Below are 15,771 nucleotides of genomic sequence, written 5' to 3' on the forward strand. Positions count from 1 at the left end.
TATCTAGATTTTGATGCACAATTAATCTAGAGGCCAAACCATGAAAAAAAATCCAAGCCTCGAGAAAATCGGTTGAGTTTTGGCCGAGTTATGGGGGTGGAACATTTCGACCTATGTCTATAAAGGATATTTGAGGGTACAATTTTGTACATGAATTTCGACCAAAAATAACGTATCCAGATTTTGATGCACAATTAATCTAGAGGCCAAACCATGAAAAAAAATCCAAGCCTCGAGAAAATCGGTTGAGTTTTGGCCGAGTTATGGGGGTGGAACATTTCGACCTATGTCTATAAAGGATATTTGAGGGTACAATTTTGTACATGAATTTCGACCAAAAATAACGTATCCAGATTTTGATGCACAATTAATCTGGAGGCCAAACCATGAAAAAAAATCCAAGCCTCGAGAAAATCGGTCCAAACCTCACGAAAATCCGTTGAGTTTTGACCGAGTTATGGGGGTGTAAATTTCGACCTATGTCTATAAAGGATATTTGAGGGTACAATTATTTACATGAATTTCGACCAAAAAAAACGTATCCAGATTTTGATGCACAATTAATCTAGAGGCCAAACAATGAAAAAAAATCCAAGCCTCGTGAAAATCGGTTGAGTTTTGGCCGAGTTATGGGGGTGGAACATTTCGACCTATGTCTATAAAGGATATTTGAGGGTACAATTATTTACATGAATTTCGACCAAAAATACCGTATCTAGATTTTGATGCACAATTAATCTAGAGGCCAAACCATGAAAAAAAATCCAAGCCTCGAGAAAATCGGTTGAGTTTTGGCCGAGTTATGGGGGTGGAACATTTCGACCTATGTCTATAAAGGATATTTGAGGGTACAATTTTGTACATGAATTTCGACCAAAAATAACGTATCCAGATTTTGATGCACAATTAATCTAGAGGCCAAACCATGAAAAAAAATCCAAGCCTCGAGAAAATCGGTTGAGTTTTGGCCGAGTTATGGGGGGGAACCTTCGACCTGTGTCTATATGGGATATTTGAGGGTACAATTTTGTACATGAATTTCGACCAAAAATAACGTATCCAGATTTTGATGCACAATTAATCTGGAGGCCAAACCATGAAAAAAAATCCAAGCCTCGAGAAAATCGGTTGAGTTTTGACAGAGTTATGGGGGTGGGAACTTTCGACCTATGTCTATATATGATATTTTAGGGTACAAATTTGTACATGAATTTTAACCAAAAATAACGTATCCAGATTTAGATGCACAATTAATCTAGAGGCCAAACCATGAAAAAAAATCCAAACCTCGAGAAAATCGGTTGAGTTTTGGGCGAGTTATGGGGGTGGAACATTTCGACCTATGTCTATAAAGGATATTTGAGGGTACAATTTTGTACATGAATTTCGACCAAAAATAACGTATCCAGATTTAGATGCACAATTAATCTAGAGGCCAAACCATGAAAAAAAATCCAAACCTCACGAAAATCCGTTGAGTTTTGACCGAGTTATGGGGGTGTAAATTTCGACCTATGTCTATAAAGGATATTTGAGGGTACAATTATTTACATGAATTTCGACCAAAAAAAACGTATCCAGATTTTGATGCACAATTAATCTAGAGGCCAAACAATGAAAAAAAATCCAAGCCTCGTGAAAATCGGTTGAGTTTTGGCCGAGTTATGGGGGTGGAACATTTCGACCTATGTCTATAAAGGATATTTGAGGGTACAATTTTGTACATGAATTTCGACCAAAAATAACGTATCCAGATTTTGATGCACAATTAATCAAGAGGTCAAACCATGAAAAAAAATCCAAGCCTCGTGAAAATCCGTTGAGTTTTGGCCGAGTTATGGGGGTGGAACATTCGACCTGTGTCTATATAGGATATTTGAGGGTACAATTTTGTACATGAATTTCGACCAAAAATAACGTATCCAGATTTTGATGCACAATTAATCTAGAGACCAAACCATGGAAAAAAATCCAAACCTCGCGAAAATCGGTTGAGTTTTGGCCGAGTTATCGGGGTGGGAAATTTCGACCTATGTCTATAAAGGATATTTGAGGGTATAATTATTTACATGAATTTCGACCAAAAATAACGTATCCAGATTTTGATCCACAATTAATCTAGAGGCCAAACCATGAAAAAAAATCCAAGCCTTGAGAAAATCGGTTGAGTTTTGGCCGAGTTATGGGGGTGGAACATTTCGACCTATGTCTATAAAGGATATTTGAGGGTACAATTATTTACATGAATTTCGACCAAAAATACCGTATCTAGATTTTGATGCACAATTAATCTAGAGGCCAAACCATGAAAAAAAATCCAAGCCTCGAGAAAATCGGTTGAGTTTTGGCCGAGTTATGGGGGTGGAACATTTCGACCTATGTCTATAAAGGATATTTGAGGGTACAATTTTGTACATGAATTTCGACCAAAAATAACGTATCCAGATTTTGATGCACAATTAATCTAGAGGCCAAACCATGAAAAAAAATCCAAGCCTCGAGAAAATCGGTTGAGTTTTGGCCGAGTTATGGGGGTGGAACATTTCGACCTATGTCTATAAAGGATATTTGAGGGTACAATTTTGTACATGAATTTCGACCAAAAATAACGTATCCAGATTTTGATGCACAATTAATCTGGAGGCCAAACCATGAAAAAAAATCCAAGCCTCGAGAAAATCGGTCCAAACCTCACGAAAATCCGTTGAGTTTTGACCGAGTTATGGGGGTGTAAATTTCGACCTATGTCTATAAAGGATATTTGAGGGTACAATTATTTACATGAATTTCGACCAAAAAAAACGTATCCAGATTTTGATGCACAATTAATCTAGAGGCCAAACAATGAAAAAAAATCCAAGCCTCGTGAAAATCGGTTGAGTTTTGGCCGAGTTATGGGGGTGGAACATTTCGACCTATGTCTATAAAGGATATTTGAGGGTACAATTATTTACATGAATTTCGACCAAAAATACCGTATCTAGATTTTGATGCACAATTAATCTAGAGGCCAAACCATGAAAAAAAATCCAAGCCTCGAGAAAATCGGTTGAGTTTTGGCCGAGTTATGGGGGTGGAACATTTCGACCTATGTCTATAAAGGATATTTGAGGGTACAATTTTGTACATGAATTTCGACCAAAAATAACGTATCCAGATTTTGATGCACAATTAATCTAGAGACCAAACCATGAAAAAAAATCCAAGCCTCGAGAAAATCGGTTGAGTTTTGGCCGAGTTATGGGGGGGAACCTTCGACCTGTGTCTATATGGGATATTTGAGGGTACAATTTTGTACATGAATTTCGACCAAAAATAACGTATCCAGATTTTGATGCACAATTAATCTGGAGGCCGAACCATGAAAAAAAATCCAAGCCTCGAGAAAATCGGTTGAGTTTTGACAGAGTTATGGGGGTGGGAACTTTCGACCTATGTCTATATATGATATTTTAGGGTACAAATTTGTACATGAATTTTAACCAAAAATAACGTATCCAGATTTAGATGCACAATTAATCTAGAGGCCAAACCATGAAAAAAAATCCAAACCTCGAGAAAATCGGTTGAGTTTTGGGCGAGTTATGGGGGTGGAACATTTCGACCTATGTCTATAAAGGATATTTGAGGGTACAATTTTGTACATGAATTTCGACCAAAAATAACGTATCCAGATTTAGATGCACAATTAATCTAGAGGCCAAACCATGAAAAAAAATCCAAACCTCACGAAAATCCGTTGAGTTTTGACCGAGTTATGGGGGTGTAAATTTCGACCTATGTCTATAAAGGATATTTGAGGGTACAATTATTTACATGAATTTCGACCAAAAAAAACGTATCCAGATTTTGATGCACAATTAATCTAGAGGCCAAACAATGAAAAAAAATCCAAGCCTCGTGAAAATCGGTTGAGTTTTGGCCGAGTTATGGGGGTGGAACATTTCGACCTATGTCTATAAAGGATATTTGAGGGTACAATTTTGTACATGAATTTCGACCAAAAATAACGTATCCAGATTTTGATGCACAATTAATCAAGAGGTCAAACCATGAAAAAAAATCCAAGCCTCGTGAAAATCCGTTGAGTTTTGGCCGAGTTATGGGGGTGGAACATTCGACCTGTGTCTATATAGGATATTTGAGGGTATAATTATTTACATGAATTTCGACCAAAAATAACGTATCCAGATTTTGATGCACAATTAATCTGGAGGCCAAACCATGAAAAAAAATCCAAGCCTCGAGAAAATCGGTTGAGTTTTGACAGAGTTATGGGGGTGGGAACTTTCGACCTATGTCTATAAAGGATATTTGAGGGTACAATTTTGTACATGAATTTCGACCAAAAATAACGTATCCAGATTTAGATGCACAATTAATCTAGAGGCCAAACCATGAAAAAAAATCCAAACCTCACGAAAATCCGTTGAGTTTTGACCGAGTTATGGGGGTGTAAATTTCGACCTATGTCTATAAAGGATATTTGAGGGTACAATTATTTACATGAATTTCGACCAAAAAAAACGTATCCAGATTTTGATGCACAATTAATCTAGAGGCCAAACAATGAAAAAAAATCCAAGCCTCGTGAAAATCGGTTGAGTTTTGGCCGAGTTATGGGGGTGGAACATTTCGACCTTTGTCTATAAAGGATATTTGAGGGTACAATTTTGTACATGAATTTCGACCAAAAATAACGTATCCAGATTTTGATGCACAATTAATCTAGAGGTCAAACCATGAAAAAAAATCCAAGCCTCGTGAAAATCCGTTGAGTTTTGGCCGAGTTATGGGGGTGGAACATTCGACCTGTGTCTATATAGGATATTTAAGGGTATAATTATTTACATGAATTTCGACCAAAAATAACGTATCCAGATTTTGATGCACAATTAATCTAGAGGCCAAACCATGAAAAAAAATCCATGCCTCGTGAAAATCGGTTGAGTTTTGGCCGAGTTATGGGGGTGGAACATTTCGACCTATGTCTTTAAAGGATATTTGAGGGTACAATTTTGTACATGAATTTCGACCAAAAATAACGTATCCAGATTTTGATGCACAATTAATCAAGAGGTCAAACCATGAAAAAAAATCCAAGCCTCGTGAAAATCCGTTGAGTTTTGGCCGAGTTATGGGGGTGGAACATTCGACCTGTGTCTATATAGGATATTTGAGGGTATAATTATTTACATGAATTTCGACCAAAAATAACGTATCCAGATTTTGATGCACAATTAATCTAGAAGCCAAACCATGAAAAAAAATCCATGCCTCGTGAAAATCGGTTGAGTTTTGGCCGAGTTATGGAAGTGGGAACCTTCGACCTGTGTCTATATGGGATATTTGAGGGTATAATTTTTTGCATGAATTTCGACCAAGAATAACGTATCCAGATTTTGATGCACAATTAATCTAGAGGCCAAACCATGAAAAAAAATCCAAGCCTCGAGAAAATCGGTTGAGTTTTGGCCGAGTTATGGGGGTGGAACATTTCGACCTATGTCTATAAAGGATATTTGAGGGTACAATTTTGTACATGAATTTCGACCAAAAATAACGTATCCAGATTTTGATGCACAATTAATCTAGAGGCCAAACCATGAAAAAAATCCAAGCCTCGAGAAAATCGGTTGAGTTTTGGCCGAGTTATGGGGGTGGAACATTTCGACCTATGTCTATAAAGGTATTTGAGGGTACAATTTTGTACATGAATTTCGACCAAAAATAACGTATCCAGATTTTGATGCACAATTAATCTAGAGGTCAAACCATGAAAAAAAATCCAAGCCTCGTGAAAATCCGTTGAGTTTTGGCCGAGTTATGGGGGTGGAACATTCGACCTGTGTCTATATAGGATATTTGAGGGTATAATTATTTACATGAATTTCGACCAAAAATAACGTATCCAGATTTTGATGCACAATTAATCTAGAGGCCAAACCATGAAAAAAAATCCAAGCCTCGGGAAAATCGGTTGAGTTTTGGCCGAGTTATGGGGGTGGGAATCTTCGACCTATGTCTATATAGGATATTTGAGGGTATAATTATTTACATGAATTTCGACCAAAGATAACGTATCCAGATTTTGATGCACAATTAATCTAGAGGTCAAACCATGAAAAAAAATCCAAGCCTCGTGAAAATCCGTTGAGTTTTGGCCGAGTTATGGGGGTGGAACATTCGACCTGTGTCTATATAGGATATTTGAGGGTATAATTATTTACATGAATTTCGACCAAAAATAACGTATCCAGATTTTGATGCACAATTAATCTAGAGGCCAATCCATGAAAAAAAATCCATGCCTCGTGAAAATCGGTTGAGTTTTGGCCGAGTTATGGGAGTGGGAACCTTCGACCTGTGTCTATATGGGATATTTGAGGGTATAATTTTTTGCATGAATTTCGACCAAGAATAACGTATCCAGATTTTGATGCACAATTAATCTAGAGGCCAAACCATGAAAAAAAATCCAAGCCTCGAGAAAATCGGTTGAGTTTTGGCCGAGTTATGGGGGTGGAACATTTCGACCTATGTCTATAAAGGATATTTGAGGGTACTATTTTGTACATGAATTTCGACCAAAAATAACGTATCCAGATTTTGATGCACAATTAATCTAGAGGCCAAACCATGAAAAAAAATCCAAGCCTCGAGAAAATCGGTTGAGTTTTGGCCGAGTTATGGGGGTGGAACATTTCGACCTATGTCTATAAAGGTATTTGAGGGTACAATTTTGTACATGAATTTCGACCAAAAATAACGTATCCAGATTTTGATGCACAATTAATCAGAGGTCAAACCATGAAAAAAAATCCAAGCCTCGTGAAAATCCGTTGAGTTTTGGCCGAGTTATGGGGGTGGAACATTCGACCTGTGTCTATATAGGATATTTGAGGGTATAATTATTTACATGAATTTCGACCAAAAATAACGTATCCAGATTTTGATGCACAATTAATCTAGAGGCCAAACCATGAAAAAAAAATCCAAGCCTCGGAAAAATCGGTTGAGTTTTGGCCGAGTTATGGGGGTGGGAATCTTCGACCTATGTCTATAAAGGATATTTGAGGGTACAATTATTTACATGAATTTCGACCAAAAAAAACGTATCCAGATTTTGATGCACAATTAATCTAGAGGTCAAACCATGAAAAAAAATCCAAGCCTCGAGAAAATCGGTTGAGTTTTGGCCGAGTTATGGGGGTGGAACATTTCGACCTATGTCTATAAAGGATATTTGAGGGTACAATTTTGTACATGAATTTCGACCAAAAATAACGTATCCAGATTTTGATGCACAATTAATCTAGAGGCCAAACCATGGAAAAAAATCCAAACCTCGCGAAAATCGGTTGAGTTTTGGCCGAGTTATCGGGGTGGGAAATTTCGACCTATGTCTATAAAGGATATATGAGGGTACAATTATTTACATGAATTTCGACCAAAAATACCGTATCTAGATTTTGATGCACAATTAATCTAGAGGCCAGACCATGAAAAAAAATCCAAGCCTCGTGAAAATCGGTTGAGTTTTGGCCGAGCTATGGGGGTGGGAATCTTCGACCTATGTCTATATAGGATATTTGAGGGTATAATTATTTACATGAATTTCGACCAAAAATAACGTATCCAGATTTTGATGCACAATTAATCTAGAGGCCAAACCATGGAAAAAAATCCAAACCTCGCGAAAATCGGTTGAGTTTTGGCCGAGTTATGGGGGTGGGAACCTTCGACCTATGTCTATAAAGGATATTTGAGGGTACAATTATTTATATGAATTTCGACCAAAAATAACGTATCTAGATTTTGATGCACAATTAAACTTGAGGCCAAACCATGAAAAAAAATCCAAACCTCGTGAAAATCGGTTGAGTTTTGGCCGAGTTATACGGGTGGGAACCTTCGACCTATGTCTATATAGGATATTTGAGGGTACTAATTTTACATGAATATTGACCATATATCTTAGCCGAAAACCATTAACCTAATCGAAATTTTGTCCGTTAATATATATATAATTAATATAAGAATAGAAAATAGTAGCAAATAGATCAAGTTGTTAATTTAAGAGCAGTCAACTGAAAAAAACGGCGTGGGTTTCAACCCTAAGTTAAATAAGTAGGCGTTGATATGCTTGATTGGAAGGACTTTATAGCAACTTCCATAAAACAATGTTTATGATGGTTTTGTTGTTATAAGCTGTATAGGATATAGTTACAAACTAAACCTAACTTAAGCACCGACTATTCGAGCCCGGATTTTTGTTGATAAGTTGGCGACACGATCCACTTCAACTTCCCATTCGCCGGGTATTCTAGTGTTTTATGTTTCTCTCATTTATATCCGAGTCATCACTAAATTGAAAATCGTTTTTGAGTTTTGCAAAAGCGTTTTTTAATTTTCCTGTTCAAACGTACTTAAATCTTAAGAGAAGCTCTTGATGACATAGCGTATCCAGCCTCTGAATCGCCTGACATTTACATAGACGCCCGGATAGTTTTTGTTGGCACAGCCAATCCCAAAGGAGACGACGCCGTAGAGCGTGCGTCCAAATGCCAGCGGTCCGCCCGAGTCGCCGGAGCAGCTGTCGTGGCCCAAGCGCTGGGCGCACAGCATTTGGTTGTAGATGCGCACGCCGCCTTTTTTGTACATGCCGCGACACCGACCGGCTGACACCCTGCACACGACGGTGGCGCGCAGATGCCGCTGCACATTCTGTGCTGACGCCTTGCGCAAGCCCCAGCCGCTGACCATATAGCAGCGCGGTGGAGGCGACTGCTTTTCTCGGCTGCTGCTGGGCAGGCGCGCCGGCTGCACGCAGCGCCCATAGCGCAGGGGCGTGGCTAGGCGCAGCAGCGCCACATCGTTCTGCATGGTCTTCTTGTTGTAGCCGCGATGGGGCACAGCAAACAGCACCCGATGCAGCTGGCCGCCGCTTGGCTGCACAGCGGAGCCCACACGCACCCGATAGTTGCCCCTGTAGCCGACGACACAGTGGGCGGCCGTGAGCACCCAATAGCGGGACAAGATGCTGCCGCCGCAGACAAACTGACCCTCGTAGCGCAGCGCCACCTGGTAGGGTGCACGCTCGCAGGGTATGCGTATGCCGTTGACAATGCGCGTCGGTGGCTCCTCCTGATGCTCAATGGCATTGATGTGCGGATTGCTGGAGATGTTGCCCGTGCTGGCTGGTGTTGCCCGGCCGTATGACATGTCCAGAAAATGTGTGCCCCAGTCGGTGTCATGCTGAGCTGTGCCGCCAAGCAGCCGCAAGAGCAGCAGTAGTCCACTTCCAAGCATGGTCAATCCTCGTCGCGCGACTTTCGCTGAGCAACTGGCAGAACAGTCCGCAGAATTTCAACTTTCGACCTGTGAACGCGCGCAGCTTAAGCTAATTATAATTTGTGACTGTTCCACATTTGAAGCATTGCATATATTAAGATTTGCTTCGATCCCTTTACCTTGTGCTCCCACTGAGCATTTGTCGGTGGGGCGACAAATTTGTGGCTTAACTTCTGCGTCTATCTGCGGATGATGTAATTGGCCGCGAAAGTGAAATGTGCCAAGCCAGAAATCTAATGAATTTTTTTTCGTTTTTGGTTTTGTGTTTTCTTTCTACCGCTTTTTGCGCAAATTCCTCAATAATTTCGGCTCCACTGGCAATTGGTCGCTGCCAGCGCATAAATCTTGCGTGTTTTGGCTTTTTTCTGCCGCTGGAGAAGCTGGACTTGGTCATTGGCTACTGTTTCTTTTTTATTTTTATTTTGCCATTTTTGGTAGGGCGCCGCTTCCGCATGGCACATGCCAGCGAGACACAACAATAAAACGATTAATTTCATGTAAATTTTTGCGCAATTTAATTATGTGCGAAATCTCAGCTAGACAATGCATGTGGGTAGATTAAGGGAGTTGGGGGGTATAGGAGCTGTTGTAGGCGGCTAGGAATAATTAGGCAGTCGCTGTGCAGAAAGTGAAAGGAGCAACACAGCCTGGATGCAATCATGATGATAATAATGATGATGAGGATTATGTAAATATAGCGTAATTCATTAGCTGGATGCGTGTGTAAATACTTTTTACTATCAAACGGGTCGCCATCCTTTACAATCGATGTAATTATTAAAATAGCAGCAACTAATCCACAGAACAGCATCACATCTTTGGCTATAGAGAAATACACATAGCAGAGCTTAAGGGGAACTTTAAGCATGTTAATTGTAATTAAAATAGACATTACTAGCAAAAGTCCAATAAACAGCTTTAAGTGTTTTGCAATGAAATAATTGCTTACAATTGATAGAGCTTTAAGATTTAAGTGAGCTTTAATATTAATTGAAAGCGGTGGGAAGCTCTTGCTGACATATTTATACAGATAGCATAGCTGTTTTTAAGCACAACTATTGGGCACACACAAACATAAGTTTGTTGAGCTTTAAACTAAATCAGTAAAATCTTAAAGCTTTCACGTGTTTCTGGTAATATGCATGCATATTTAACAACACTAGGCATATGGTTCTAATCTTGTATGGAACCAGAAATTAGTTGACATTTCTCATTAATTTAGGTTTAAAATTGACAAACTGAAAGATTCGTTGAGTTTAAGCTGATATTTAGCTAAACTAGTTTTAAGCTTGCACACTTAAAGCTCGCCAGAGCTTTTGCTACTGTTCAGCTAATGCTTATGCATATTAAACATTAATTAAGCATAAAATGAATAACATTTGGTTAGCATAACATTTTAAGGTTAAATAGGGCAGATGCCTGCTCGCGTTGCGATTATAAATATGAAATGGCAAGCAAAACTATTTGGTGCCGTCAGCAGTCTGCAGCTGAAAACCATGAGAAATTGCAATTTGTATGCTTTAATTAAAAAATCTGTCAAATGCCAGTTTGTGGGCTCATTAATGAGTTTCTATGGCAGCTGGGAGGCGACGGCGGCTGCACTTAACCACTCAGCCCGAAGCAACAACAAAATCATGCTTGACATAGCGTGAACTCCGCATATACGATAGACTAGCTAAGCGAATATAAATATATATATATATGTGTGTGCTTTATGCATGTATGTGTTTGTTTAAGATATTTGGCTTGATATGTTCAGCTCACGCTGATGCGACTGCTAGGCATCTTGCCTGCACCTTTGACAAAACAAAAGACTCAGGCAACGAACTCGATTATTATTATTTTGTATATATATTGTTTTACCCTTGTCGAGAGTATTCGAATTTTGCCAGGTTATTTGTAAGGCACAAAGGAAAACACGTTCGACCCTATAAAGCATATATATATTCCTGATCAGCTTCAATGTCCGTCATGGCTTGCCCATCTGTGCAAACTTCTCTTTTCTTTGTAAGGCTGTCTGCCTATAACTTTGCAGAGATACGCTTTTCTGTTGTTGTCCTACAACTTATATCAATGTTTCCCTATTTTCCAACATATCTTAGCCAAAAGTTGGCAATTTCTAGCTACACAGTTGTTGCTAAATATCTGTACTTTAGGGTATCTACAGTTCGGCTAGCCGTTCTTAGTTTTGTTTTTATTTTTTTTTATTAATTTTGCTTGCCTGTCAACTGTTGCATAATACACGCTTTGTGTGTTTGTTTGCGGCTGACATGAGCCGCTTCTAAGCGCGCCAAATTGATTTTTAATTATGGCTTGTCAAAAGATGAAATATAAACGAGTTGCTGTTCTCATTTCTGGGAAATCAATCCTTGAGCGTATTCGCAAACTGTGCGCTGTTTGGTTGAGTAGACAATAAAAACAAAAGACTTAAATCGTTTTCTCATCCCAAATCTGAATAGAAATATTCTAAAGCGGCTTTAGGTAGATCTGACAGGCCTTAAATCGCGTGTCTTCTAATGATATCCGGAATATATATACATTTTTATGATGAGAAATTTCTTGTATATATAAAGTAGTAAGATGAAATAGGGGATAAATAAAGATATATATGAAGTACTTGTATATTTTGTGGCTTTATATATATATATATTATATAACCGGAAAGAATGTTCTTTCTATTTAGGTTCTTTTTATTTATCTCGATTGGGGGTTCATTAAGCTACGTGTAGCTTTCCCAAACACAATTAAATAACTTCTCTTTTTAATTCTGAAAATGAAAAGTAATTTCTTACATTAAAATATTTGTCTCTATACAAGAATTTGTTGAACAAGTGATTCATTAATTATAAAAATATCACCGACAACTGCGGAAAATTGGCGGGAAAAAATACAAAACTGTGTAATAGTCGAAGTATTGATAAAAAGACAAAGATAAATAAACTAAATTGATGATGAATATCCTTAAATTTAGTAAGCATTTGTGTAAACCAAAGAAATTGCTTAAGTTGGAATATAGTCCAAAGAGTCTTTAATTCGGTAGATGATCATAATAATTAAATGTATGACGAGGCTGACCGTCATTCGAGTCTGATCTAAAAAATTTCTCATCGTTCTTCATATTTAATGAGCACTAAGACAGTCAGAGCCTTATCTAACAAATTTCCCATAGTTCTTCATATTTAATGGATACGAAGATCGTGGAGAGACAGCTGCTCGGTCACAATTAAGCTGTTCAATTGAAATATGGCAACTTTCATTTTCAAAAACATTTTGTGCCGCCGCCAGCGATAATTGAAACATATATTTTGTAGTAGCATAAAAATCATGCCAGAGCCACACTCGAGCACGACACGGAGACTAAAGCCGGGCGCGACATTTAGTCAGAAATTTCACCCATTTTGCACGTTCCACGGCGGCAAAGCAAACAGCAGCCCAAAGAGCCAAAGCCAACGCCAAAGCCAAAGCCGTAACCAAAACGAGAGACCTCGTCGCGGCAATGTTAGTTAATCATTTAATTTCATTGCGCGCACGCCGGCTTTTTATCAAGTCCGATTCGGAGATTCGGCAGCTGCGGGAGCAGCCAGCTCAACACCCGTTCCAGCCATATCAATAATTATCAGCAAAGCCATCAGACGAACCGATAGCATAGCCAGCCAGTCAGTGTGGCAGCCAGGCAGCGAGGCAGGCAGCACACCTTGTTGCAAGTAGCCAATCGCCCGCCCGCTGTCTAACTCTGTTTTTCTTCAGTGTGTGTGTGTGTGCGTGTGTGTGTGCGTTGTGTGCCAAGCCGTCATTTTGGAAAATTGTGACATTTAGACACAACAAATCATAGCAGGCGGGCATCATTAGGCACTTGGCTGTAGTTGTTGTTGTTGCCGCTCTGTTTGGTATTTAAATACCCTGTATAATTTGAAAAAATGGGGTATCAGGTTTTTGTACAAATTTATGTTAGCGACTGTGGAAAGCTTTTTTAAACCCATTATAAATATAGTCTGCAACAGAAGAAGAAGAACTGAGTTGATCTAGTCTAGACAGTTTGTCTGTTTGTTAGTCTCTTTCAATCTGGGATACTATAGAAATATAACGAATATTTAATTCTGTTTTGATAAGTATTTCGCCCTCCCCAAAATTAAAACTTAGTAGCGACTGAATAAAGTTAATGGGGGGCCAAGGAAAGAAGAGGCTCAGCTAACGCATAAAGAAGTCAACTTTTAACGAAGCTTCGACGTTGGGCTGAGGGTATCTGTTAGTCCTGTATGGCCGACTAGAGCACTCTTACTTGTTTTGTATGTCAATGGGTGTATATAGAAATCGAAAGTTTCACACTTGTCAATTAAGTGTACCAAAGTTGTTGTTGTTGTTGTTGTCGTTGAGGCCTCATCAGGCGAGTGCAGTTGAAAAGCGGCTGTCAATGAAAATGAAATTTTATTGAGATTTTTTTTTTTATTTCGAAATTAATTAGAAAAGTGCCTGCGTGTGCGTGTGTGTGTGTATTTTGGTAGCTTAATTGCTTTGACGTGTGTGACTGCGTGTGTAACTGAATGGGATGTGCCCATGTGTTTGTGTGTGTGTGCGTTTGTGTTTGTGGTTATATAAGTCGTAAAATATTTAAGCCATAATAATCTGGTATTGAAAAACGACTATCACTTTTACTATCACTCGTCGCCTGCACCCCACGAACAAGCGCGCCCATAAACCTAACAAGCGAATATCATTCGAGTCCGCACTTCTAAGCGATTCTACAGTGAAAGCGATCGTGTGATTGGGTCAAGGCAAGGGGGTTAGGGTGGTGTGTGGGGTCCCGGACAATGTTGACAATGTTGTACCTTATGCAATCACATCACTCAGTAGCATGACGTGCAACTTCAGCGGCTCATTAAACTGCACATAATTGTCGTTAAATGCAGGTAAAAACATAGAGCTATATGTATGTTGTCGCTGTCCGGGCTGTCTGACAATTTTCACATGGGCGACCGGTTGCATTTCCATAACCAAACTTGGCTTAAATAATGCACTCGCACTTTTACTTGCTGCCAAGCAAATAACCAAAACAGAGAAAAAAAGAAGGTGCCCCAATCGAAAGCGAAAGTTCTTTTGTGTGTTGCATTGCTTTTTTGGCCAGCTTCGATTCTTATCGTCGCGTCGTCGCATCGTCGCATCGTCTCGTTGCAAGCGCAGTGAATGCTGCTGCAACACGAGGCGGCAGATTTATTTATGCACTTTTCATTTCACTTAACAGCACATGAAACGCTGCCGCAGCCTCTGTTGCTGCCGTTGCTGTTGCTGCCACTGTCGCTCAACTTTCTTCCCCAAAAACAAAAACTAAAGAAAAAACTTGCGACTGGACAGGCAATCGAAATTATGCGCATATGGGGGCGCCAACATTGGACACTCGATGCGACGCTCTTCAACCGATTCTTTAAATTACCACTTGCACTTGACCGATCGGCGAAAAACCAATTTGAAACACTGCACAGTGGAACGAAATGACAAATTATTGGCAGAAATTATACAAATATAGGCAAATAGAGTAAACATCTATTTGGTCAAATATTGGGGTTGTAATTAGATAGAATGTGGCATTATCTATTTATATTTTCTAAATGAGCTTTCGATTCGGGTTGTCTAGTTATATATTTATATCTATACATATATTGTTTGAAAAATTGGGTTTGACATTCACGATCTTGTTTTCAAATAAGATTTGATACCTTAAATTTAAGGAAAACCTTGTATATGTCATATATCAGATCGAAAGTTGGCTTCGTTTTTACTTGGCAGGTTGTTATATACTTTATTCCAATAAATAATTCTCTTTAGCTTCTATTCTGTTAACCAAACTAATTTCATATTAAGATTCTAGATCAAATTTTTGAGCAGCACAACTCGAAAATTGTCCACTGTCCACTGGCCACCCAGAATACGCGACCCGTTTGCTTCCAATTAAATGTGCAGCATTTTAATCGAGTTGCCGATGCAGCATGACGGAGGTTTTTTTTTTAGTCTTGTTTTTTAGTTCACAGGTTTTTTGGGCTTGGGTTAATTTGTGAAAGTTTTGTGTAAACAATTGGAGTGCAATGCAGGGCAGCCATAAATTCAATCAGGCGTGGCCAGCAGCCAAAGTCGGGCGGCCCCTGTCAATATATTGAGGCATATATATTGTATGTTGGGACCGTTTAGCTGCATCCTTTATGTTGACATTGCCGTAAAATATTTGGAGTAAAACTGATTTAATTGACGCTGGCGTTGCGTAATGTGCAGCAGATCGTATAAACGCCAAGTTCCCCAATTCCTCGACCCCCTTGGCCCCGCTTATCCTGTGCGATAAGAGGCGACTGCGCTTAATGTGGCATAATTGGCCAACGCAAATCTCGGCGGAGGACTTAAGTGGGTTAGTGGCGCCGGCGCCAAAATCGA

At 39.2% G+C, this 15,771-nt stretch overlaps 1 protein-coding gene across 1 annotated transcript; it reads right to left on the minus strand.

The window, feature by feature from the left end:
* Positions 1 to 8,393: 8,393 nt before the first annotated feature.
* On the minus strand, positions 8,394 to 9,287 carry LOC6623001 (trypsin beta). The gene has a single exon (XM_002046639.2). The coding sequence runs from the start codon at positions 9,223 to 9,225 to the stop codon at positions 8,437 to 8,439; it is 789 nt and encodes a 262-aa protein (XP_002046675.2). The 5' UTR covers positions 9,226 to 9,287; the 3' UTR covers positions 8,394 to 8,436.
* Between the last annotated feature and the right edge of the window lie 6,484 nt (positions 9,288 to 15,771).

Source organism: Drosophila virilis, chromosome 3 (assembly GCF_030788295.1).
Source record: "Drosophila virilis strain 15010-1051.87 chromosome 3, Dvir_AGI_RSII-ME, whole genome shotgun sequence".
Lineage (NCBI taxonomy): Eukaryota > Metazoa > Arthropoda > Insecta > Diptera > Drosophilidae > Drosophila > Drosophila virilis.

What these genes read in the sequence shown, in the direction of transcription:
- LOC6623001 (XM_002046639.2), bottom strand. Translation starts at nt 9,225, where the DNA reads ATGTCATACGGCCGGGCAACACCAGCCAGCACGGGCAACATCTCCAGC.